The sequence below is a fragment of the Dipodomys spectabilis genome, unplaced genomic scaffold, assembly GCF_019054845.1.
Source record: "Dipodomys spectabilis isolate Male_0828 unplaced genomic scaffold, ASM1905484v1 ptg000032l, whole genome shotgun sequence".
In the NCBI taxonomy this organism is placed as follows: domain Eukaryota; kingdom Metazoa; phylum Chordata; class Mammalia; order Rodentia; family Heteromyidae; genus Dipodomys; species Dipodomys spectabilis.
Genome location: NW_024870709.1, coordinates 1,649,126 through 1,676,655, shown reverse-complemented (window position 1 = coordinate 1,676,655; position 27,530 = coordinate 1,649,126). Strand labels below are relative to the sequence as shown.

At 38.8% G+C, this 27,530-nt stretch overlaps 1 protein-coding gene across 2 annotated transcripts in view; it reads left to right on the top strand.

The window, feature by feature from the left end:
- Map3k7cl (MAP3K7 C-terminal like) overlaps positions 1-27,530 on the top strand; it is a 72,107-nt gene that overhangs the window by 23,666 nt on the left and 20,911 nt on the right. Inside the window, exons 1-3 of one of the 2 annotated variants that reach the window (XM_042676948.1) lie at positions 6,922-7,064; positions 9,003-9,111; positions 23,746-23,807. In XM_042676948.1, coding sequence (XP_042532882.1) covers positions 9,042-9,111; positions 23,746-23,807 — 132 coding nt within the window. In that variant the 5' untranslated portion in view covers positions 6,922-7,064; positions 9,003-9,041. Of the gene's footprint in view, positions 1-6,921; positions 7,065-9,002; positions 9,112-23,745; positions 23,808-27,530 lie in introns of those variants that run through there. The other variant, XM_042676949.1, reaches the window with a different exon arrangement.

Here is a 27,530-nt window from a genome sequence, read left to right as displayed (position 1 = left end):
AATTTTATTACAAAAGTCCATATTTTTCTAACTGATATTTTAATGTACTCAATAGTAGGTCCTTGCGTGAAGAATAGCTTGTGATTTTACTCACTGAATGAAGCAGTCAAATTTGTGTCTATTGTCATTAGGCTGTTGAAATTTTGTATTTTTTTCCCCTTCATAAAGAAATATCTTCGTGAGACTCTCCCCTGATGGTAGGACAGGGCAATTTCTTCAAAGGCATTTTTTAGCCTTGAGCACAATTTCGGTGTGTTGTTGAAGAGATTTAACTTTGGCAACACGTTGAATCTAATTTATGAGCTTTGGGAATTTGGGCAAGCCATTGAAAGTTTCTCATGCTCTCTTCCTCAATTAAACAGGAATGAAAGTAGCTATATTAAAAGGGGAGATGGTTTGCATTAAGTATCATGCTCATTACTAGAGCTTAGCCAAGGAGCTAGGACATAATATTTGCGTCATACAGGTTATTTCTCACTCTCCTTCAAACCAGAATTTTCACAAGACTGACATATTCTGTTCGTGAAGATATACACCTAAGTTTTTTTTTCCCTTTCCCTTCCTCTTGCTTTACCTTTCCTTTCTTCTTCTCTTTCTCTCCTTTCTTTCTTTCTCTCCTTTCTTTCTTTCTTTCCTCTCTTTCTTTCTTTTTCTTTCTTTCTCTTTCCTTCCTTCCTTCCTTCTTTCCGCCCTTCCTCCCTTCCTTTCTCTTCTCCCTCCTTCCCATCCTCTTTCCTATCTTTTCCCTTCCCTTTTTCTTTTTCTCTGCTTCCCCCCAACACTATTAACTTGGCAATTGAAGGAATAATTATTTTCCTATCAGACTTAATGGGTGGTCCCATGGCATAAGCCTCATGTGGTCAAATGCTCCACACATTATCCATAGTAAGGAAAATGGTCCTTGATCTTGGCTATTGATTACCCAGAAATAGTGAAGAAAAAGACTTCCCTTTCCATTGATTTAAAAAGCTTTGACCATGATCATCTTATCTCTGCCTCCTGAGTAATTGTGATTACAGAAGAAGGAGGATGAGGAGGAGGAGAAGGAAGAGAAGGAGGAGTGGATGGAAGGGGACGATGGAGGAGGAGGAGGATGGAAGAAGAGGAAGAAAAGAAGCAGTTTGGGGTGAGTACAGATATTTAAAAAGGTGAAAAGCACATGAACCTACTATATATTTGGACTTTAAGAATAAAGGATGAACTGAGAAAACAATTTGAAGTGTGAGAAGATGAATATTTACTGATAGTGAGAAATTCATATTTCCTTTAAGAAAAGGAAGTAAATCTATCTGAATTATATATTTGTGTGTGTGTGTGTGTGTGTGTGTGTGTGTGTGTGTGTATGTGTGTGTGCCAATCCTGGGGCTTGCACTCAGGGCCTGGGCTCTGTCCCTGAGCTTTTGTGCTCCAGGATAGCAGCTTCCAGCTTTTTGGTAGTTAACTGGAGAGAGAATCTCACAGATTTTCCTGCCTTGGCTGGGTTCAAATGATGACCCTTGGATCTGAGCCTCCTGAGTCTATAGATAGGATTACAGGTGTGAGCCACTGGTGTCTGGAAATGTAATGACAAGAAAAAACTTGGTTTTATTGCTTTTTCTAAGTTATTATCTTGAGAAACATGTAAGTGCTCAAGTATTAGATAAATATGATTTTCTTATATAGTCATGAATGTTAACATTTTTATAAGAATCAGCTATATGGCTCCAATTTGATGGGATTTGAGCTCTGGGCTTGGGTGCTGTCCCTGAATGTCTTTTGCTCAAGGCTAGCACTGTATACCTTGAGCCACAGCTCTACCTCTATCTTTTTAAAAATAGTTTATTGGAGATAAGATTCTCATAGACTTTCTGTCCTCAGCTGGCTTTAAACTGTTATCCTCATCTCTCAGCCTCTTGAGTAGCTAGGATTACAGGAGGTGAGCCACCTGGCTAAATTTTTTGTAATTTTAAATAGTTGAAGAAATATCAAAAGGAAAGCAAATATTTAGTGACCTTTGGAAATTATGTGGACTCTTATTTGGAATTCCATAAATACAGTTTTACTAGAATATCGCTGTATACTTCAATTAGTTTTTGAAAATAAAAATTTTACCGGAGTTCATTCATCAATTTTATATGTCATCTCTGGCTGCTTTCAACCTAGAACAGTAGATGGTAGTTAATTACTCCTGAGATTGTATAGTTTGCAAATTCTAATTTCTTTATCCTGTAATACTTTCCACAAAAAGTCTGATTTACTTACATGAACAAAGTAAAGCCTGGAGGTATGAAATGTCTGGTTAACACTTGCACAGGTCTTAAGGATAGAATTATAAATCAAGGCCATTGATGGATTCCTGGCATGGAAATAGATTTTTTTCTTTTGTTTTTTGTTTTCTTTTTAAGACATGAACCTAGTAATCAGGAAAATTCTGGAATACTAACCTGAAAAATACCCCATCTTAACGTAATGTTTGTTGAATTGGACTGAGGAATTTCCACCTCAGAATTGTCACAGTCGTTTATTATTGTAAATCAGGAGTATTTCATATAATAAGTGAATACTCATTTTGTGAAAAGTTCTTACTAAAATACTAAAATTAATTTTCCATGAAACAGTGATCTTGGAATGTTCCCCCAAAGGACCATACGTTAGAAGGCTTGATCTTAAACTTGTGGCCCTCTTGTGTGGTGAGGGAGCCTTTATTAGGTAGGGCCTACTGGACAGAAGTCAAGTCATTGTGACTATACCCTTGAAGATATTGGGACCCTACTCCCTTCTTCTTTCTATCTTTGCTCCTACTTTGCAGTCTCCTACTGGGTTGCGTTATGCTACCACAAGCCAAAAGCAACAGGGCCAAGTTACCATGGACTGAAATCTCTGAATCCTTCCTCCTTTAAACTGATTTATGTCAAGTATATTGTTGTACATATGAAAACTAACATGATCAGTAGAAATACTTATTGCTGGAAAGAATAAAATAAAAATTAAACATATGGGTACCACCCAGATTTAAACATACTATAAATCTGTTTTGATGCACACACTTGTCTTTTGCACACTTGGAATGAATTAGTCTAATTCTATTGCATTCTTAAAATACTAGGTAGCTATTTGGGGTTTTGGTTGTGGGAAGAGATTTCACTTGGGTATTGTTGTTGTCTTAAAAGTATTTGGAGAAGAGTCAAGGAGTGTACCATTGCTCTTAAGGGAACAGAAGAGTTGGTTGTGACACTTTCAATTTATATTTTCAGGTTCAGACACTCGACCAATTCTTTTTTTCCCCTTTTGTGCCAGTCCTACGGCTTGCACTAAGAGCCCAGGTGCTGACCTTGAGTGTTTTCATTCCAGGCTAGTGTTCTGCCACTTGAGCCATAGCTCTTTGCTGGTTTATTAGAGATACGAGTCTCACAAACTTTCCTGCCCTGGCTGGCACTGAACCTCAATCCTCAGATTTCAGCCTCCTGAGTTGTTAGGATTACAAGTGTGAGCCACTAGTACCAGGTGACATCATCAATTCTTTAGGTCTTTTCTGTTCCTTTCTAATCAAATGATCTCTTTTAAAATCTTTTCCTTTGTTGTACCCTTCATACCTCTCTTGATATCATGGAGATTTCATCCAACAATAATGTCGCCCTCCTCAGTAGGAGTTCCTAGGATCACTTTGAGGATTCTGGTCATTTCTTTGGGATAAAACTGTTGTAGGAGATCTTTCCATTATGTTTAATGTGCAACCATCTTTGTCTCTAGATGTTCATTCATGATCCAAATGGTCCCTGGAAGCTCTGATAAACAATCTTAGAAGAGGAACTTGCTCGCTTATTCTGGGTCTTTTCATTCTGAACCGTCAATTTCACTGGAATCCAGCTGTTTCTGTATACTGATTGCCTTGATAACATCAAGTCATCAGCAGATTTTTTTTCTTTTTTTTTTGGTCGGTAATGGGGCTTGAACTCTGGGTCTGGGTGTTGTTCCTGAGCGCTTCAGCTCAAGGCAAGAGCTCTACCACTTGAGCCACAGCACCACTTTTCTGATGGTTTATTGGAGATAAGAGTCTCATGGACTTACCTGCCTGGGCTGGCTTTGAACTGTGATCCTCAGGTCTCAGCCTCTGAGTAGCTAGGATTACAGGCATGAGCCCCTGGCACCCTGCACCATCCGATTTTTATGAAGGTAGCCCCAGGTGGTTTATGTGGAAGTGTGTGAAGACGTGGTATTGTGCTAGTTTTCCATCGCTGTGAGAAAGTACTTAAGGAAGTCAAGGAGGCAGAAAGTTTTATCTTGGCTTATGCTTTCAGAGGTTTCAGTTCAAGGTCAATTGGCCCTATTGTCTTCCTGGCTATTGTGAGGCGGGGCTTCATGAGGAAGTATGTGAGACAGGGAATTGCTCCCCTCCAGTTGTTGAGGAAGCAAAGACAGAGAAGAGGAGGAACCAAGGTCCCACTATCTCCTTCAAGGATGTGATACCAGTCTTCTAACTTCCTCCTGTTAACCCCTTCTACTAAAGGTTCTCCCACCTCACATCAGTGCCAGGGTTGGCACTGAGCCTTCTACACAAGGGCCTTTGAGAAAAATTTCAAGTCCAAAGCATAGCAGTTAGCCACTTCCTTATCCTGTACATATACACAACTTTGGCACCCATGGAATTAACTTAGGTGTCATGATATAGATGGCTGATCACAGATGATCCTGGATGCTGGGTTACTGAACAAAGTTATATCCTTGGTTATATCCAGGTACCTGCTGAAACTCAGACCTACTCTTAGTTTAAAAACTCAGTTGATCTTTAATATAGATTGTACCCTGACATAGTACCCTGAAATAGCCTGAGGTAAAAGTTAAAGAAACTGAATTCTATCTAAATCCTTTATTCAATAATGACCATTTCCTTTGAGCATATTACTTAAATTTTCTCAATATATCTGTCAGAGATGACTGTTCTACAGATTCTCTGGAAGATGGAAATGACATCATAGACAAGAAATGCATGTGATAAATTACAATGCATTATGTAAGGTCATGTTAATCACAAAGTAACATTAAAATAGTTACAGATATTCTCACAAGGATTACCTTTTGATATGTATATTGTAATTAAATCTTTATAACTTTCTTGCTGTGTATCTCATAATGAATTATATTTCCATTCATTTGGTCAGGAAATTGCTGTTATATTACTTATTTAATGTTTTTGAGTATTAGTTGTACAGAGAAAAAGGAATGAAAAATTTAGGGTCCTCATGTATTTCCTCATTCTTCTCACTCCTCTTTTATTCTATTAACATTTTGCACTAGAGGACAAGTGTTGATGCATTATTATTAACTAAATGCCATAGTTTGTTAAGGTTCACTCTGTGTTGTGCATTCTGTGTTTTGACAAGTGGGAGATGCTATGTAGCCATAATGACAGTATCTTCCCTTACAGATTAGCTCTGTCACTTAGTAATATGTACTGTGATTTTTCCATGTCTTATAGTTTGATAGTTCTTTCTTTTTAAAATCCCCAAGTAAAAGTTATCTGTGGTACAAGACTGTATGCTGCAAACGAACTTTACAACTTGGGAGGGGGAGGAAGAAGTTGGGGAGGAAAGGGATGGTAGGGGAAAAACACAATAGGAGGTAACAATGCTCAATAGGAAATTACTCATTACCTTACTCATGTAACTGTAACCCCTCTGTACAGTATTCTTACAGTAATATATATATATATATATATATATAACAGTTATCTGAATACACTATAGTTTGTGTATTCATTCACCAATCGAAGGGTATATTGATTGCTTCCAAGTTTGAGCAATTATGAATACAGTTGCTATTAACATTGTTAGATTTTTATTGGACCTAAATTTTCATTTTATTTGGGTAAATACTTAGAAGGGTAATTGCTGGATCAAATGGTATGTAGTCAGTTTTGTAAAAAAAAATCAAATTGTATTCTAGAGTAGTTGTACTATTTTTGCATTCCTATTAGTAATAATTAAGAACTCTGTTTTCTATATACTTTCCAATTACAATTTGACATTGTACTAAAGTTTGGTCACTTTAATATATAATTTGCTATTGTTTTAATGTGCAATTCCTTAATGCACGAGAAACTGATCATCATTTTTTATAGGTTTGTATTTCTCTAATCTTTGGTGAAGTGTCTGTTCAGATCTTTTGCCTATTTTTTATGTCGTTTTCCTATTGTTGAGTTTTAGCTTTTTTTTTTTTTGTATATTTTAGATGCCAGTCCTTTATCTGATTTGTGTTTTGTAATGATTTTCTTCTAGGCTTGTCTTTACATTCTGTTACTATTGTTTGTTTTTCATTATTTAACCTTAACATAATGCTCTGGCTAGTTTTAAATACTCATGACATCCAAGTTTACAGTTGTTAAAGGGGATGAGAAATCCTAACAGTTCATTCCTATTTACCCTTTGACTCTTTTTGAGGTTGTCTGTATTTGTAGAAGGGATCAAACCCAACGAAGGCTCAACCTCAAACCTTTCCTCCTTAACAGGGATCATCACTGCTATCATCTGAGAGTCGGTTTGTGGCCAGTCCAAGCTGGCTGGGTCTGTCTGAGCTGATCGGAGTGGCCGACATTTTTGCTGACTAGAGTCATGCTATCTTTGCCAGTTTGCTGGAATAGACACAGACACGGATTGGATCACGCTGAAGACATTCCTGTCTTGTGAAGCAAGTCTGTTTGTATTTTAAGTTTGCCAGGACTAATGAATTAAAACATTTGGACTCTCCATAACTTGCTGTTTATCAATGCCCCTGACAGGAGGAGGGTTTTCTTTTGCTCTTGCTTTTTCTAGAAACATGACAACATCCTGGCTGTTGGAGAGGCAAGGAAAGGAAAGAGAGGGTTGTGGAGGGAAGCGGAACTCAGGTCCCGCGGGACGCGGGGGTCTGGGGGCAGAGCAGGTAGCAGTGTGCAGCTCTGACAGCTGTCCCTGCCCCTCAGTGTCAGGAGCTGCTATGCAGCAGGTGCAGCCTGGTCTCTCACTGAGTCTTTACTCCACAAAGGCAACAACTAGCCAAGGCAGTGGCTGGCCCTGGATTACACAAGTGCAGACACTCAACTAAGTGAGGTAAGGCAGCAGGTGTGAAAACGCTCGCAGCTCCTGCAACTTAACCAAAGCTCTGTTACAGCCTCCAGCCAGCAAGACAAGGAATCAGTGGCCCGTTTCCCGAGGCGGTCTTGATGAAAAGGCAAGTTGTTTCAGGGGATCCTGGGGTCGATGCTGTGTAGAACACAAAATCGACCCAACCTCAACACCATCCTTTCTGAGGCAGATGGATGCTCTCAGTGGTGCCCAGAAGAGGGGTGGTAATTTGCTGTTAGTCCTCAGTTCTATCTCCAGTGGCTGGAAACTAGAGATACGGAGGAGGCACATTTCTACCTCTTGCATTTTCTTTCTTGGTGCAGAGATGTGCTGGGAGATTTCACCAAAGACAAGGGAACTTCTCATGGGTAGATGTTGTGGTAAGATTGATTGTGGAGTGCATGATGCCAGAATTTTGAGGATTTTGCTTTTTTGTTCTGTTAATTTTGAGACCATTTCCTCCAGGAACAAGTGTCTAACAAAACTCTCAATTCCAAGCAGAAGAAACACACTGAAGTATGTCTGAGTTAGCTAAAAACCGATCCCGTGCTAAGTATTTGCAAGTTTATGAAGTTCTTTTTCTTAAATGTTTCAGGATACCATTTCTTTGTAATGTAGGAGTACTGGACATGGGAGAGTGCTTACTTAATGCTTCCTTACTATCTGTAGTGTTAAATGAATGGGTTCCATAGAATCCTAACTGGATTGTAAATAGTTGCTGGGTTTTTGTTCTTCTTTAGGTTGCATTAAGTGCTTAATATGAATGCATTTTCCTTTTACATACAGAGTAAGATGGTTCTAAATGTATGGCCAGCTAAATACACATGTACGTATGTATATATGCATTGAATTTGGCTGTATAAATAAAGATAAAATCAAAATTCAGTGTCCTAGATGCTATTTATAGAGCCAGAAAAGCCATGGGAAAGAGTCAGAAACCTTGCTATGAGAAAATATCCTGCTATAGCCGTCCACAGAATCTTGCTAAGGATGGCTAAAGAGATTATATTTTGCCATTTTTAGAGAAATTTTTCTTAAAATATCACTCTGGTTTTTTGGTCTGCTGTCTACATGAGACAGCATGTAGATGGTTTAGGGGAAGTAGGACCAAAAATAGAAAAGTTAAATATATGTATGAAATAACAAAAATATCATATGATATTATCTACTTCTAGTCCCAATGGATAACAGGTTATCAAATATGTTGATTAAAGTGTGTTTGGGCTAAATCCTCTCATGACACAGAAATATTCATGTACGTTCCCCTTTCCATCTGATATGTAAGATGTTTTCCCATTCATTCCAAGTTTATTAATTAAATGGTAATTTAATATATGGAGCGAAACACCCAAAGGTTGTTATCAGTTTTGGCTTTTGCTTGCATCATATGCTAATTAGGGATGAAACTATAGGCTAGAAATCTTTCATAGATTTATAAGTAATCTGGTTTTGAACATGTACAATATTTATAATAGAACTGTTATTTTTACATGGTTTTGATATTCTTTTAAATTAATTCCATTATACTTACTCTTTACCACTTCTGATTCAAAACTTCAAATTTAATTTAGACTTTTGAGTATGAAAAAGTATCTTATCAGAAACCACTTGATAACTTATTAAGACTATCTTTTATTTTCCCCCAATTAAAAATAAAACACTATGTGACTGTGAAAGCCATGATTAAATTGGTATGAGGAGACATTATATCAGAGACATAGGTAGATACTTGTCATATTTCATCCATTCTAGATGTACATTGCTAAAGTATTTTTTATAATCCAGAGAGAAAATGAGCAGGTGGATAGTCTTGTTATAGAGGAAAGGAGATTGCTAACTTTCCCTTTTAATTTCTAAGAGTGTCCGAGTATTTGGAGTCATTATATTAGGTTCAGTGACAAGGTCTTTGTCTTCTCCTTGTAGCTGGAAGACCCAGGAGAAGACCGGGCCTCAGGTGCCCACATGATTAGCACAGCCAGGGTACCTGCAGATAAGCCAGTCCGCATCGCCTTCAGCCTCAATGACTCCTCAGGTATGATCTGATGGGGGATTGGGCCAGCTCCTTCCTGCTCTCCTTCACTGTCTTCTCTAATTTCATCAAGTTTTAAAGTTGGATAGGCCTGGTGGTCAAGTGTATGATATTTCATTACGTGTTGTTAGATTGTGGCTTCCAGAAATGCCTCCGGCAATGCCTTCCCCCACCTTAATTTGGTTATTTTAGCTTACTTCATTAGAGCTATAGCAATTTCTAAGGATAGCAGAGTGTGTCATTGTTAAAATGACATGAGGAAATGTTTATGACGAGCTGGCAGATGGTTAGGTGATATAAAAATATCACTGTCTCACTTCCAGCCACATTTGTTAAAGCCTCAGTTCATGATGCTGGCTTCTCACCGGAAACAGACTTCAGCCAGAGTGATGAATGGGGCAGGTGAGGCGGGGCCTCTGAAAATAGTAAGATCTGAGGTGAGGCTGCCATACTTAGAGCCCTTGGTCATGGCTCCCCGCAATGACCTCTTAACACACATATTGGATTGCACCACCTTTGAACAAGGGACCTCATGTGGTGGGAGGTCACACTGGCTGGGAAAGGAAGCCCTGGCTCTCTTCCATGGGCCATTGCTTAGTTTAATGTCATCTGTTAAAATCACATGCTCAAACACTACTATTTAACCCCAGGTCTTCTCTTTGTCTAGTTCCATCTCCTCTCTCTCTCTTTTCCCTCTCTCCACCTACAGTGTCCACAGAGGAGTAATGCTTTAAAAATTAATCATTAAGCTGGCCATCTGTGGCTCATGCCTGTAGTTCTAGCTACTCAGGAGGCTGAAATCTGAGGGTGGCATTTGAAATCAGCCTGTAGGCTCTTCTCTCCTACCAAAAAGCCACTGGTGGCTTGCACTTGTAATGCTAGCTACTCAGGAGGCTGAGAGCTGTAACTCAAGTTGTAGAGTGCTAGCAGTGAGCAGAAAAGCTCAGGGTGAGTTCCCAGACCCTGAGTTCAAGGCAAGAACCAGCACACACACACACACACATTTTTGCTTTAAAAGAGACAGGATCTTTTTTTCTTTTTTAAATAATCATGTGAATTGAAAAGCTGGGCTCTGTGAATTCTGATGTGGGACAGCCAGAGGAAGCTTGGAGTTTATGTGAGGTAGTCAGTGACATAGCTACCCTGGGATTTCCTGGACCATGGAGAGTATATTCTAGAGTAGGAAGAGGTGAAATCTTAACTCCTTATGATCTATTTTTCCAAAAATATGATTTTTAATTTTTGTTTCAGTCCTGAGGCTTGCACTCAGGGCACTGTCCCTGAGCTTTTTTTCCCCCCTCACAATTAGTACTCTACAACTTGAGTCACAGCTCTTATTCTCCTGAGTAACTAGCATTTCAAGTCTATTTGGTACAAAGGTGGATTTTATAGTATAAATAATTATTTAGGTGTTAGGTATGTAGTATCTATCCATGATCTATTTTTGATGACCTTTATGACCTATTTTTCCAGCTCTCTTGGAGCTGCAAAAATCCTCCTAATAGGCAAATTAATTCATCCCCAACATAGAAATGACAGATACCATTATTTCCACTCATATTTTGCATTAGTAATTCACCTATATTACTTCTGGTTATTGAAACAACCATGCATTGAGAACCCCCTATTTATAAAAAGAAAGACTGAAGCTGAGAGAATATAATGTTAGGAAGTAATGGAAATTTGCTCTAAACTCCAGTCCTGGGAAATCCACACTCTCTCAGATACTCCAAAGGAGTTTTAAATGCCTTTTGTAAATCTAAGAATTCAAGGAATAGTCAGTAAACAAGTGGCTAGCTCTCAAGTCACATGTAAACCCAGGAATAAAGTGTAGACTTTCCTTTCCCTTCATATGATCAGAACAAGTTCTGTTATGAACTTATGAATAAAAGTCAGTACATAAAGCAATACTATGACATAATTTTGGACCAGATAAATAACTTAATTATACCAGAAAAGAGCTCTAGAGATGTGAGTCTTGATGTTGGGGCTTCATGAATAAACACTTTCTTAAAATATAAGTTTTGAACTTTCTTGGTTCCTGAGTTTAAAACTTTTGTATGTCTTATTAGAGAATTTGGACTTACTTGCTCCAATCTTTCCCTCTTTTCTTTCAAATGCCTTAAGAATGCTTACCTTTTTCCTGAATGCTTACTTTTGAAATTCATCTTTCTTAATAGATACCTTCAAAAAGAGAATAAGTCTTATGAAGCCATATGCACATTAAAAAATCTATCAACACTAATATTTTAATGTTGTGATCAATGTGTCTCCAGTTTTCTAGAACTGACCCTTACCTAGAGAATCTAAAGCAGAAGCTAGATTTCTGTTTTCAACCTTGCTTGGTTAAAATAACCACAGAGAACACCCATCGAGAACATGTGTTCCAAGGTTTCATTCTTTATGTCTGGTTTGGAAAGTGTGTTTATGATATCAGAAATGCAATGTTTCAAGAGCTAGTTAGGGCCTCTGATTCTGAACATTATTGTTCATGTGACATTTCTACTTCACAAAAAGATGCTTTGCAGATCTTTGGGGACACTCCCTTTGAATTCTTGAATAAGGAGCATGTGGAATATCACACAGAGTAACATTTGCCATCCCACAAGCCATGCATGCCTTTTGAATTCCAGTGCATGTGGCCTGCAGGTCACATATTCACGGGAAAAATAAAGCAAAGCATCCTAGACCTCCATAGAAAATGGCAAAACTAAGATGGGCTTTTGGGAAGTAATTCCATGCTATTGGGTTTACTGTTGTTAAATATATATATATAGTCCAGGAGAAAAGAAGACATCTCTGCTTGCGAATATTGACACACTTACTTATTTATTTTGTGGGGTTTGAACTCAGGGCCTGGGCACTGTCCCTGAACTTTTTTTTTTCTTCAAGGCTAACACTCTACCACTTTGAGCCACAGCTCCACTTCCAGTTTTCTGGTAGTTTAATTGGGGATGAGTCTCACAGACTTTCATTCCCAGGCTGGCTTTGAACTGGAATCTTCAGCCTCCTTAGTAGCTAGGATTACAGGCATGAACATCCAATGGCTGACTTTAAAACTTTTTTATTGTTATTATAAAGGTAATGTACAAAGGGGTTGCAGTTACGTAAGTCAGGTAAAATTACTCCTTTCCTGGCTCTCTCCCAGTTGGCATATTTATTTCTTAGGAGCATAAGAGAGTACATATTTTCTCCAGCAATTTTAGGACTATTTTGGCGGGGGGCGGATATATAATCTGGAAATAATTTAAGATACAGGGCTTTAGAGTCACAGAAACATGATTTTTATACTCATATCCATTATTAGGTATGATCATGAGCAAGTTATTTAACCTTATTGGAAATCAGTTCATTAAAAGATGTGTATAATATTAGTTCACATAGTTCTTTATAAGAATGAAATGCCACCTTAAAGGGGAAATATTTAACAAAGTGCTTTGGTACAAACCAAGCATTCGGCTTTTCCTTGTAATGATAACTGATTATGGAGCATTATGGTAAATGTAAGCAGCTGAGCAGTTGTGTGCGCTACCTACATTTCATAACTTCTACATGGTACAAAGGTGGATTTTATAGTTTAACTAGTTATTTAGGTGTTAGGTATGCAGTTATTAGACTTTGAGTGTCTTGCTCCATTCTTTTTTGTTTATTTGGTTTTTGTCAGCGGTGGGGCTTGAACTCAAGGCCTGGGCTCTCTCCATTAATTGACCGTTATTTTTTGTTTGGTTTGTTTTTGTCAGTAGTAGGGCTTGAACTCAAGGCCTGGGCTCTCTCCCTTTGCATTTTTGCTCAAGATTAGAGCTCTACTACTTTCAACCACAATACCACTTCCAATTTTCTGGTGGCTAATTGGAGATAAGAGTTTCATGAACTTTCCTCTCTGGGAAGGCTTTCAGCCATGATCCTCAGATCTCAGCCTCCCGAGTAGCTAGGATTACATGAGTGAGCCACAGCACTCAGCTCCATTATTATTATTTAGTTTCTATGTTTCCATCACTTTCTCAAAGGCAATGGATGTGTAGAAGAAGCTTCCTCCCACAAGATTTACAAGAGATTTGGCTTCAAGTCTAAAATCTGTGTCACCCAGAGAAGAAATTGGCAACAGCTTCTTGGAAGAGATAACAATCAAATGGGTTTAAATGTAATTAGGTTATAGAAAGGTGTCATTTTGGAGTACTAGTTACAAAAGAAAGAAACCACATACCTTTTCATTATTTTCTTCCTGTTCTCTCCAAACAGAACACATGAATAAAACCGGTCTGAGAAAGAGTATGGTGTAGTCACACAACACCATAGTCATTGGAGCACAAGGCTGAACTGCTATAATAATATCATGCCTTGAGCCAGGCATTGCTCTGGCACGTTGTGTAGAATGCCTGTTTTGGTAGCAGCAGATCAGTCTTACTGATCTTAAAAATCAACCAAAAGAATCTATACTTGATCAGAAGAAGTAGAGTTTCAAAAATCCTTAAGTGAGAGTCTCCTTAAATATCCCAGACTGGCCTCAACCTCTCCATTCTCCTATATTAGCCTCCTGAGTGCTGGGATTATGGGTATATGCCACTGTACTTAGTGGGGAAGACTTTTTATAATGCCACAGAAACAAAGTGATGAAGGGCCTAGATTGGAGAATGGAATGAGCCAGACATGATAGTACATGCCTGTAATCCTAGCATTCAGAAAGTAGAAGCTACAGCAGAATCTATATCACCCAAAGAGTAGAATGATTGAATACAGATACGAGTAATGATACCTGTATTCACCATCCTCTAGCCTCCATTTTTTGAGTGCTGGAACTATATATAGGGATACACTACCATACCTAACTTCCAGAATATAATTTGAAAGGAATGTGGAAAGAAATAGTTTGGCCTTGCTCACTAATGTGTTAGTCATTGTGCACTGAAAAAGAAAGAGCTCCAAGACTTCAAATAAACTAAGGATTCCATTGGACTCAAATAAAAGAAGCAACATTTGGAGAAAAGTATGTATAATTACTTAAGATATAAACTTGTTTCCTATCTAATCATAAGAAGCTTTATATACATCGTATATTTAGCTACTTGTATTGCTCAGAGACAGCTATGGTTGAGTTCAGCATAATCAGTATTACTTCCAGACTTGGTCCTTCTTTGGGTTAGCTTCCCAATAACAAATACACAGAACACAAATATGGATTCTACCCTTTGAGTTATTTGGGAATCACTGGCCCTTCTTTTCTAGTGGACATTAAGATTTCATTAATCTTTTGTTTTTATGCCGGTCCAAGGGGCTTGAACTCAGGGCCTGGGAACTGTCCCTGAGCCTCAAGGCTAGCGCTCTACCACTTGAGCCACAGCACCACTTCCAGTTTTTTTCTGAGTGGTTTATTATAGATAAGTCTCTCATGTATTTCCTGCCTGAGCTGGCTTTGAACTGCAATCCTCAAATCTCAGCCTCCTGAGTAGCTAGGATTACAGGCATGAGCCACTGGGGCCTGGCAAGATTTCACTATTAATTACTTGAATTAAAAAAAATCCCCAGCTAAGCTAAACTTCAGCAATTTCATGTAAATTTAGATTTCAGTCCTCCCTTCCTCCCTCCCTCCTTCTTCCCTCCCTCCCTCCCTCCCTTCTTCCTTCCTTCCTTCCTTCCTTCCTTCCTTCCTTCCTTCCTTCCTTCCCTCCTTCCTTCCCTTCTCTTCCTTTCCCTTCCCTTCCTCCTTTTCTCCCTCTCCCCCTTCCCTTTCCTCTTCCCATCCCTTCTTTGGCTTTTTCCTTTCTTTCAAACTTTCCGTTTTAATTTAGAGTCGTCAGCCTAGGCTGTTGGCTTTTCACATCTTATTGGTAAAAAAATATTTCAAACTATTAGAAGCTAATCATATGATATTTAGTTTTAAAAAAGCCAGGAACTATTCCATTGGTTTCTCTTTTATTTGCTCTGCAATTAATATGGTATTTTGTGTGATGGTGAAAATTCTGTGAAATATTTGAAATAGCCACCCTTGAATCGCATTTAACAAGCCAAGTTTGATCTGCATGTCTTTGTGGTCACATAAAAAACTGGCTCTTAACAAAACTGATACAGTGAAATATTTCTTGTCATTCTCCCCTTCCTTCAACTTTCCTACTTTCAGTAATATCAGTCAAATTTTCTCCTCTGAATCTCCAGATTCCTATTCTTTGGAAAGTCTGGAAAACCTCATCCACACCTGAACTATACAAGAACATTGACGTTTACCTTTTTAATCTGTTTAGTTTGCTATGTTGGTTGCTTAAATATTTGATGTATTCATTCAATAGAAAGTCAAAAGATAAAGTTCGCAGCTGAATCTTGAGTACTAGACAGGTTAGTAAAGGCACCAGAGGTTATGGCAGTAATTTTGAACTCTCCCAAGTCACCTTCTCTGCTAAATACCTATAAGAACAATCAGACAATACCTTCAGCCACTGAGAGTTCATTATTATCAATGAAGGTTCTTTGAGATGCAGTGGGATTTTCTGGATAGAATCTCTTGTCTACAACTGTAGAGGAAGTAAGTGTTTGTTGTACAGGTGAGTACTTTTATCGCTTCCTCAATTTAATACCTACAACAACTCCACAGGAAGACGGCATCACGTCCACTTTTATAAATAGGGAAATCTTGGCTAAGCGAGATTAAGTAACCTTCCTCATATCCAGCAGTAATAAATAGTAGGAGAATTTTAAAGCCAGGTCCAGTGCTGTTTTACTTCATTACTCACTTAGACAGAGGGCTCTTGTAATAGGAGAAAAGCATGAATGTTCCTGACAACAAATAGCTTTCCAGTGATCATGGGAGATATGAAAGGTTGCTTCTGGTATGCTGCTAGAGGAAAGAAGGAAAAGGAAAGGGGAAAATGTATTTGGTGGCTGACTAGGCATTACACGCACAATTATCACTAGGTTTCCGAGGAACTTGATCTCAGATACAAAAATCTCCAAATTTTCTAGCCCTTTATATACAATAAGCTATATACAGCTGTCTTACATTTTAAATTATCTCTGGTAGCTTATAATGACTAATACAATGTTAATGCATTGCAAATATTACCATACTGTATTTTTTTAAGGGATGAAAGAAAAATATCCCCTACATGTTCAGTACAGATATAACTTTTTCTTTGATATACGTTAAATCAGTGATTGGTTGAATTGATGTGGAATCTATGAAAATGGAGGGTTAACTGTTTGCTTGAAGCAGATATTTTAGAGGATCCTATGTGTTAATAAGCCAAGTAAGTAAAAAATATTCTGACCATAAGATAAACAGGTATGATTCACAAAATGCTAACCACAGAAGTAATGAATACGTGAGTGCTTCTAAGAGATATAAAAAAAAAATCTCCCCTTAAACCAAATTATCTCTCTTTGTAGAAAAACATTAATCAGTGTATTAATATATAGTATTGTTTGCTTGGTAATTTTAGGCCCTGCTTAAGGCTACCTAATATTTAGTCAATTACAAAGAATTAAAGTCTGTTAAGCATCATCACGAATCTCTGTCATCATCTCTATCTGTATTCATGTTCGTACCACCCTTGTACCTTCACTTTTAGGTTGTGGCTCTGAAAAATCCAGTGCATTATTATATGAATCCACATCTTTAATTTTTAATGACAGGAAGCAAAGTTTTAAAAAGTTTTTAATGTGACTCAAAACTATGTGATACTCTAATAAGAATGTAAATATTTGGAAATATGTTTTTAAAAGTTTTTTTTAATGTATTAGAAATTTGTGTCGGCAGCTATCACTGTATATCTAAAAATAAAAAATGAATCTCATGTAGCTCTAAAATGAAACTACACATATACTTTTTATGTTAAGTTTAAGTTGTTTAAGTTATATTTGTTTAAGTTCCAAAAATACTATTCCAGAAAATGCCTTGACGAGGATATAAAGGAAAAAAATTAAATTTAAGTTTAAATGAAGAAAGTAAAACCATTAACACCGAAGTTAATATATATATATATATATATATATATATATATATATATATATATATCCAATATATATCCATCCACCTTTGGCTGGGTTTATAGCAAATGGAAAATAAACTCACTCATATTAAACATTTATTATTGTCACTGGTTATGACCTAAGTACCAGGCTTCAGGCTCAGCAATTGGCATATGTATGCCTTTATCAATAGTAAATTTCCGAGGCAAATTAAACTCTGCCCATTTTGCAGGGGATAAAATTGAGTCTCAGAGAAATTACAGTGGTAGTTCACATTGATCAATTTTTAAAAAACGGTCAAATTAAAATTCACCCACAGGTCTGTCCTCCTGGGCATTGATTCTGTTGGGTGTATCTTAAGCGATTAGGAGCTGTCTTAGGAAAATGATTCCCAAGAAAGATTTTATAGGAGCTTCACCACTGAAATCACTGACCAAACTTCCTTGCCTCTAGAGTCAGTTTGTCCTCGGTGGCCTGCTGGACAGTGTCTGGCACAGCAGCACCCAGAGGACTCATACTGCGGCAAGATCTGCTGCATGCATTCTGGAGCATGGCAAAAGATGAACATGCAGAGAGTTCCTTAGTCAACCATTAAGACGATTCAAGACATATGGAAGACATTAGCGCAAGCTTGGGGCTCAGCTGGGCAGGGGACTGTGCAACGGTGCAGGTCACACGTGCACGCAGCCAGCTCTGACTAGACGAGGTAGAGGTATGTTCAGAGGGTCCAGGCCAGGGTTGTAACTTATTTCCTGGCTGGGTGGGAATTGGCTTGGGAAGTCTGAGTGTGACTTCTCCTTCTCCTGGGGTCTGTTCCTCTGTGAGAAGAACTAAACCTGTTCTAAGCAAGAATTTCCCAATGATGGTGAATGTAATGGGAAGGGGAGATACCTTCCTAGTCCCATCAAGATAGTGTAGTGGTTCTCAAGTGCTGCTCTGTAGAGTAGCTTTGATAAAAATTTCACTTTTCTTATATAAAAAGAAAAAAAATAAGAGCCAGATGCTAGTAGCTCATGCCTGCGATTCTGGGTACTCAGGAGACTGAGATCTGAGGATCTTGGTTCAAACCCAGAAACTTATCAATGATTAGCGGGCAAAACAAAACAAACAAACAAACAAAAAAACCAGAGGCAAGAGCATTAGGTTCTGAGTTTATGCCTCAGCACCAGCACACAAAAAAAGAAAGGAGAAGAAGGAGGAGGAGGAGGAGGAGGAACAGGAAGAGGAGGAGGAGGAGGAGGAACAGGAGGAAGAGGAGGAAGAGCAGGAGGAGGAGGAAGAAGAATGAAAGAAAATAAAGGTAGTACAATAAAGTTGTTTAGGGATGTGTTTGCTTTAGTCTATAAAGATAAATTTATCTAAGGTAATAGACTTCCCTTTTTTCAAGATGGAGTTCCTGTATGTAGACTAGGCGGGCCTCATACTCATACTGTTAGAGCCCAGATTGGACTCAAACTCCAGATTTTCCCATTTCAGCCTCCTTACCACTGGGATTACAAGTATGCTCTACCATACCTAGCCAGTACCCCTTTATTCTAAATTTCATATGATTTTGGTGTGAAAATGGCCTCTCTGTTATAAAGAGAAATGTTTCTGAATCACCTTCACAAGCTAAACTATGCTAAGGCGTAGTTCCCAAATATTTTAGGAAAACTTGAGTAGGTTTAAAACATACATGTGGAGAGCCCAAGGGCCAAAAGGTAAGGAAGGTCAGAGAGGTATGATGGAGGGGGTCCCAGGAGCGGTCAGACACTTCAGTTTCACATGGATGCTCTTGAAGTGTTGGGGGCTCCTTTTCTTGGGGCCTTGTTCTTCGAGGGGACTCAATGTCCACTCAGCTCCTTGTATCTTCAGCTACTAATAATTTTAAGTTTTCTAGTAACTGAGATCGCAAACCTCATTGAGAGAGGTTTTGGATTACAGACCAATGTGTCACACATTGTCAACTTCGTGGAAAACCAGAGGAGACAGTTTAAGGGAATCTGAAAACAGAATAGTCACAAAAGCAACCCAACAGCTGCTCAGTAGATGCTGAGATGAGCCCATGAGAGAATGTACTATGGTATGTCATAATGGTTGGGATACCAACAAGAGAGTTCTATCTTAAGGACCATTGGCTTACTGACATTGTGTTTGCCAAACAGGCAGTGAACATCTGCTTACTCCAAATAAAATTCCTCTTTAACATTTCCTTTATATTTTATCCCTTGAGAAATTCCTTTGGGTTATATCTTGTTTGGCCCATTAATTCCATAGTGCCAGTTTGGAAGGGAGGAGGCCTTACAAATTAATGCCTTAATACATTATATTGTGATAAAATGGTTTTCCAACTTAGCATACAACCCTGAGTCCCTCTTTCTTTTTTTTTTAAATAAGTTTTTTATTGTGAAAATACTGTAGGGGTTACAATACATGAGCAAGGTAATGAGTACATTTCTTATCAAGCATTGTTGCCTCCTCCTTTGTTTTCCCCTACCATCCCTTCCCTCCAATCTCCACAACTACACTCCCTCCCACCCCCCCCCCCCCCACCTAAATTGTAAAGTTCCTTTTTTGACATAGTGTCTCATTTTTGCAATGTATCCCTATTTAAACAATTTTTTCCCTTTCCCTCCCCAAATTATACCAACATCAAATACAGTGAAAACAGGGGTTATACCATAGGGGAGGGACATGCAAAGATCAAAAAAATCACATGATACCTTATAAATACGTTAGAAACAATAGCAAGAAAGAAAAAACCACTTGTGTCCTTATCTTGGGGTTCATTTTGCTAACATCTTATCTCTGAGTCCCTCTTTTGCATATGATAAACATTCAAAAGTATGTAGTGGGAGCTGGGTACTCATGCCTATAATCCTAGCTAATTAGGAGGCCAAAAGATCTGAGGATTGTACTGTAGTTCAAAGCCAGTTTAGGCTGGAAGTCTGTGAGATTCTTATTTCCAACTAATGAACAAAAAGCCAGAAGTGGAGCTGTGGCTCAACTGGCCACAGTGCTAGCCTTCAGTGAAAAATCTAAGAGACAGCGCCTAAGCCCCAAATTCAAACCCCAGTACCAGTACACATACATACAATAGTATGTGGTCAGTAAATTTTGCTAAAAATGTACTTGCATTGGGATGGATCTCTCTCTCTCTCTCTCTCTCTCTCTCTCTCTCTCTCTCTCTCTCTCTCTCTCTCTCCCCCCCCCCCCCCCAAGATAAGAAAGGTAAATATGCCCAGGGGCTTTTGATAAAGATACTAGGTACTAGGTTTTGTCTTCTTTATGTTTCTGCAATTGTCAAAACAAACCAAACTACTCTCAGAGACTCTACTCCAGGATCACCATCAAAATATTTTACAATTTGGCCAAATGTTGTTAGAGCAGCTGTGCTACTAGTCTGCCTGAATCATTTTCTTTCTTTCCTTGTAGCCCAATCCTGTGATTCATCATTCTGCTTTTAGAATATTTGCCTATTTTTAACACCAGTCAAAGAAGGCAGTACTATTTAAAAGCAAACACCCCACACGTCAGTGTGGGGCAGATTTGTGAGCAGCTTTGCAAGCCTTGAAATTTCTGGCAGGCAGGTCTGCCAGCTAAACCAGATGGCAGGCAGCAAGCAGGGAGTTGCAGGGCTGGCTCTCAGACTCAGTCTCCTTACATCTGCCTTTGGTTTTCTTGTTTTCACGACCATTTCCTGTTTTGGTTAATCCAATTTAATCCATTCTTTAACAGTCTTGCTTTCATTTTGCTTGTCTAGAAAAGATTCATTATGTGCTTATTTTTATGTCAATCAATTCAACTTTCATTTCAACTCTTACATTCAACTGTTATTTCTGATAGTCCAATGTAGTTAAGCCTTCATTTATCTGTAAAAGTATCATTATGATCCCATATATATATATATATATATATATATATAGAGAGAGAGAGAGAGAGAGAGAGAGAGACAGACAGACAGACAGACAGATAGATAGATAGATAGATAGATAGATAGATAGATAGATAGATAGATGCATATATATCTATGCATGGTATATCTATCAACATTGTAACTATAAGTAATGATGGAGATTACTATGCTGAACCCATTAATTCTGGGACATACTAGGGATTTGCTATTTACATTACTATAGGAAAGTCAATGGGCAAACAACATCATAGAGGATCTGGTGGATTAAGTGTCAGGAAGCATTGAGCTCCATTCCTGAGTATCTTGTTGAATTCTAGAACACCCTGTCTGTGAGGCATTTTACGGAAGTGGTTTGGCCTTCCAACAAGTGCTTACTCGTCTATGATTACTAGGGTTGGGATGCCAAACTATAATATGTTCCTCTTTACCTGTGCCAAATTCCTTTGGCCTTGGCCTGAAGAGCCTAAAATAATCATGGTGTCTAGGTTTTTGAAATTGTACCGAAGTAAACGAAATGCACCAGTTTTACAAAGTACAGTAATAAATCTCAACAATGAAGGCATACTGTGTAATGGGCCTGGTACTGACAGTGGATATTTCTGTCTTTTGTTCAGTTCTTTGCAAGTGATGGAGTGGTTTTGAAGAGTCACAGTCATTGGCTAGATTTCTTTTTCTTTGCTTCTGAGTAAGAAAAGAGCATTCAAAGAGCCTGAAATGAACCTTCTGTGAAGTTCAGTTAAGCAATGTCAGCAAGCCCATGGGTATCCATTGAGAAGCACAGGTGCAGGTCCAGAATGGATTCAGCTTTGTGACCTATTGCCGTTATTTTAAGCCACTTTTAGATGAGAGTATTATTATATGTGCTGGACTAAAATATACCAAATGCTATTAACTGACAATCCCCTTGAGGTGTTTGGCAGAGGTTAATACCATCCTTGTGTTGTTAAATCTCTCTGGTGATTATCTTCAAAGAGATGTAATTCCTTAGAAGACCAGAATGCCTTGGGTACCACATTTTATTTTCAACTGTGCTGTCAGTAAGATAAGAGTGAATACAGTTGGCCCTCCATATTTGTGAGTTCTGCATCTTCAGATTCATCCATATGAAAGACATTTTTAAAAAAGCAACTGTGTCTGTATTGAACTTGAGCAGGTTTTCTTTTCATTTTCCTCCTAAAGTATACAGTACAACAGCTTACATCAGCAATTTCATTGGGTAGGTGTTGGAAGTAACTTAGAGGTGATTTTAAGTCATATGGGGGGGGGAGGGGCGGCTGCGATTACGTTACATGCAAATACTTCATTTTACATAAGGAACTGAGTATCCTCAGATTTTGGTGGAGGAGTCCTAGAACCAAGCCTCCTCGGATGGGAAAAATGACTCTACTTGTTTCTTCACTGTGTACAGCCTGAATCATTTCCTGTAGTTAAAAAAGAACATCAGTCCATTTTATCAGTAAATTCAATTATGTTCATGATACTATAAAAGCAATGACCTTTCCTTGCTTAATTACAATTTAAAGTGGCTTTTTTTTTTTTTGGCCAGCGCTCAAGTGGTACTGAGGAATCGAACTCAGGGCTTCAAGCATGCAAGGCAAGCACTCTACCACTGAGCCACCTTCCCAGTCCCTAAAATGGCTTTTGTTTTTAAATTATTCTCGGAGTATGGGTTATGTTGTATTCTTATAGTCATGTATTGGGGTAGGAATTGGAAATAAATAGACAAAGGTCCCTCAGAGCCAGTTATCCTGGAGAGACAGAGGTTCTGCCCATCTGCTCGTTGGCTTCAGGGCCGAGTGAACAATCTATATGTCAACAAACTATACTGAAGAGAGCTGGAGGTGGCTTGGATATTTCAAGCCAATTTTTTGTCAAGTTTCCTCAGATGCTACCGAGAATGCATTGTGTTTGTGTGTGTGTGTGCGGCGCGCGTGCTCACGTGCGTGCATATGTATGCATTGGTACTTGGACTTAATATAAGGTCTCATACTCTTGCTTGGCTTTTTATGCTCAAGGCTGGTGCTCTACCACTTGAGTAGGCCTCTGTTTCCAAGGATGTATCTTTTGATTTAGAGAGAGTTAAGTACCTGTTGAGAACCACACTCGGATCTGTGGACACTCAGATCTGCCACAGCTATTGGGGCTCAGGGTCTCCTTCAACAGAGACAGGTTCTGCTGCAGGTTGGAACTGCTGCCTGGTATACCAGGAAGAAATACCCTGTTTGAGTTGTTTCCTGCTACCCAGTGGAACCCAGAATGAGTTCCTGGTCTATTGCCTGTTATTGGTTTGTTGTGGTAAGAGCAGACAGCAAGAGCATTAACACTTCAGCACTTGCAGGCATTCAGAGCGGAATGCTTGTGTTCACTACTGTGTTCTTCTGCTCCATTGAACTTGTTCTGGCTACCTGACTAACACCTTGTTTAAAGCATTATACTGTGTGTCATAATTTTTGGTTTTGGTCAATGTGAGTATATTAAGTAGCTTTTAATTGGAGATTTAGTAGATTGGACATGTGAAGATTCCAGTATACATACACATAAAATATACATATAAATTTTGCCCTAAGTTTGGTCAGGCTATGTAACCCATATCTTTGTGAATATAGAAAACAAGTCAAATTTTCTTCTACATTCTGTCTTTCCCCAAATGAAGTAATGAAAATGACTTCAGCACCAGATACTGATCGCTTAACCGCATTGGTACAAACCTGGTCCCTGCAAAGAGGCTCTTATAAGACAAAAACAAACAAACGAAAAAGCCAACTTTTATTATGTTCTTGTTTTAGATGATCCACCTCCTGAAGACTCCATTCCTTTGGTCTTTCCAGAATTAGACCAGCAGCTGCAGGTAAGGAGGGCGTGCAAGGTTGATTTCCTCCATATTATCTCAGAGAGTTGCCAAAGAGGGGAGACTGAGCTGGATGCCGAGTGGGGTACATTGTGTACTTCTAGAACTTTAGAGTCAGGCTGAAGTCCTCATGGGTTCTTCTGGTTATCTGGCTGTGTCGCCAGGACTTCCAAACCTTCTAGTGTAGCACGGCTCCTATTTTTTGTTTTTCCCCATTTCTCTTACTGTGTTGTGAGCATTGCTGTTGCATAGGTTCCTTTGTCCTTTGTCTCATCATTTTGTTGTTCCCCTTCCCTTCCCTAGTTCAGATCAACGTATACACAATGCCCAGGGTACAAAATCAAATACAGTGACAACAGGGAATGAACCATAGGGGGAAAAGAAAAGAAAGAAAAAAATCATGTAGTACATTGAGAATAACAACAACAAGCAAAAACATCTTGTGTGCATGTCTCGGAGCTCATTTCACTCAGCATCATCTTATATGGTCATATGTACATAGCTATTGAGCTATTCTGCTCATCTGCTAAGATTATCCTAGATGCATATTAAATATTACAAATAAGGGAAGCCATGGGACCTATGTTCTTTGGGTCTGGCTTACTTTACTTAATATCATTTTTTTCCAAGTCCTTGAAACTCTAGGGCTCCTTGGCAAAGGCTGAAATTTTCTTAATAAAGACCCAGAAATACAACATATTAAAGAAAGGTTGGACAAATGGGATTGCATGAAACTGCAGAGCTTCTGTATGGCAAAGGATGTAGCTAGCAAGATCAGTAGAAAGCCCACAGATTGGGAGAAGATCTTCACTAGCCATACAACAGACAAGGCTTTCATATCTAAAATATACTTAGAACTCAATAAATTAACCCCTCCCCAACAGCTCCTCTTTTTAAGGAGTTCTAGAGCCTGGGAAAAGGACTGCTGGGAAAAGGCTGTGGCTGCCTCCAAGCCTTCTGGAATTTTGGCTTTGATTGGATTAATGATTTAACAATAAATTCCACAGAGAGAATTTCTTGTGTTTTTTTTCCAAGACTTGGGAATCATCCTCTGATCTCCACTGCCTGTCTGCCTCTTGTCATCTAACAGATTTTAATTACAGATAATTATTGTGCATTAAATGGTTGGGTTGACCTGTGAGAAAAATAGCTGTATACATAGTTGTAGATGATCTAGCAATGATAGCTCAGTTGAACACACCAATTATTGTTACTTTTTCAGAAAAGGGCTAATTTCTGCCATTTTAATTTGCTGTAGGGGACATATGGTAATTCTAGGCAAAGAAAATAATTCTGCCTAAAGTACCTGGAGGCTGATCTTGGGTCAGCCATTTACTTGAGTTCTTTATTTTTTTCTTCTTCTTTTTTTTGTCTGAGACTGGAACTTGAACTTTGCTCATTGGCTGCTGCTCTCCCAACTGAGCCACTCCTCACTTGAGTTATTCACGTAACTTTACAGTCCAGTTTGACAAGTTTCATAGTGATCTTGAGTCCTTTACTCATTTATTTTGCTTGATCACCACATCATTCTCTCCAAATGCTGATTTTGAAAGCCTTTAGGAGAGGTGAGCAATCTCTTTATCCAAAATAACCAAAACCCTTTACCAAAAATAACCCTTATCCTAAATGTGTAGATCTCAAGATGTTTTTGGATTTGGACTATTTGCTTATACATAATGAGATGGCTCAAGGATGAGACCTCTTTCTAAACATAAACTATGTTTCATCTAGTTTTAAGCACACAGCCTGAAGGTTAAATTTTTTTTTTAATTGCACCTGTGTTTTGACTGGGAGCCATCCTAGCGTTTTGTGGAAAAAAATCTTTCATTGCGATATATCAGCACTCAAAAAGTTTTGGAGCATTTTGGAATTTGTCTGTTCAGGTTGGGGCTGTTCTCACTGTATCCTATACCTAGTAGCCCTTTCTGGTTTTGAGTATGCTCCTTTCTGGTTGCTTTTGCTCTTACATCCTCTGGGTTAAAAGTCTAGAAGCAATTCTAGCTACCCAGAAGGTAGAGATCTGGATGATCAAAGTTTGATGCTAGACCAGAAAAAAAAGTTAATGTGACCCCCATCTCAACAAAACAAGTCAAGTGTGGTACTCCCAGTCACAGGGGATGCTTAGGTAGGAGTATCAAGGTTAAAAGGCAGCCCTGGGCAAATGTGCAAGACTCTATCTGAAAAATAACCAAAGCAAAGAAGGACTTAGGGCATGGTTCAAGTGGTAGGGTGCCTGCCTCGGAAGCACGAGTCTGAGTTCAAAGCCCAGTGCTGCCAGTGAAATGAAATGAAATAACCTGGTAGCAATAAGGAGAAGTTGGAAGAGCTGGTGCTCCATTGCTGGAGTGACCCTTTAAAACCAACCCAGAGCAACCCAAGTGTGACCTGGACTCTTGGTAGCGCTCTCATTTCTGGGGCAGTTGTGAGCTTTTCCAACAGGAAGCTAACTCAACAGAGCACTCTCAGTTGTGCAGGTATTATGGAAGGTGCACCAAAGGTGAGAGGGTTATGCGATTACCACTCAACTGTCAAAAGACAGTTTTGTAATCCCCAACAATTTCCTCTCCAGCAGTCAGTCACTGTATTTCCCTCTTCCCATATTCTCTAGGTAGAGTCTTCCACCCAGCTCTGCTGATTCCTGACATCTGAAAAAGCCACCTCTCTTTCTGCCTCCTCTTTTGATATACTCACCGTTTGCCATATTCCTTGCTTTGGCTCTGTCCTTACAGCTGGGTGGGGGGAGGGGAGGAGACGGTGTGGATGCAGGGAGTTGCCATATTGTCATGTCCTGTTACTGATGTGACTGGGATATAAAATAATAACTAGCCACGTGCTGGTGGCTCACATCTGTAATCCTAGCTACTCAGGAGGCTGAGATCTGAGGATTGTGGTTCAAAGATGGGCAGGAAGGTATGTGAGACTCTATTTTTTTTTTTTTTTATTTTGTATGTGAGACTCTTATCTCCAATAAACGACTTAGAAACAGCTGCTGGCACTGTTGCTCAAACTGGTAGAATGCTAGCCTTGAGAAAAAGAAGCTCAGGGACAGCACCCAGGCCTTGAGTTTAAGCCCTAGGACCAGCACACACACACACATACACACACACGCACGCACGCACCACGCACGCACGCAAAACCTACGATAACCATTTCCCCTCCTGTAACCATTTTCCTCTTTTTTGTGTTGTTACCCCTCAAAGCAATTTTACTCTCATAGTCAGGTGAAAACAAGGAGTGAACATGTTTGAAAACAAAACAGAAAATATATGCTGGTTCTTGTTCCCCCCTCAAATTATGAATAATACATTTTACTCTTTCTTTTGTATTGGAAAAACCCCACTTTTAAAATTAGGAGCTTTACTGGTCTTCCCAGGCTTGTGGACCATTCTGCACAAAATTCATAGGACCCCTGACAGTTACTTAGATGATTTTTCTGTGAAAACATCACTAGGTCCATTTAAATTTTATAGCTTTAATTCTACTTGACATGTATTAGGAATTAGATCTATTTAATTATTTTACTCCAGTGAGACCAGTTCATCTTCTTTAATCTTTAATGAGGTAGGCATTTGAAAGAGTAGTTTCTGGCTCAAGGGTTTTGATGTTTCCCTCTTCAAATATATTACTTTGCCTCTTTCCAACATAGAGAATGTTATCAGAATTGCATTTAAACATGTTTTAAAAAGTGCTTGTTTATTGTATGAAGAGCATGATTGAATTTGC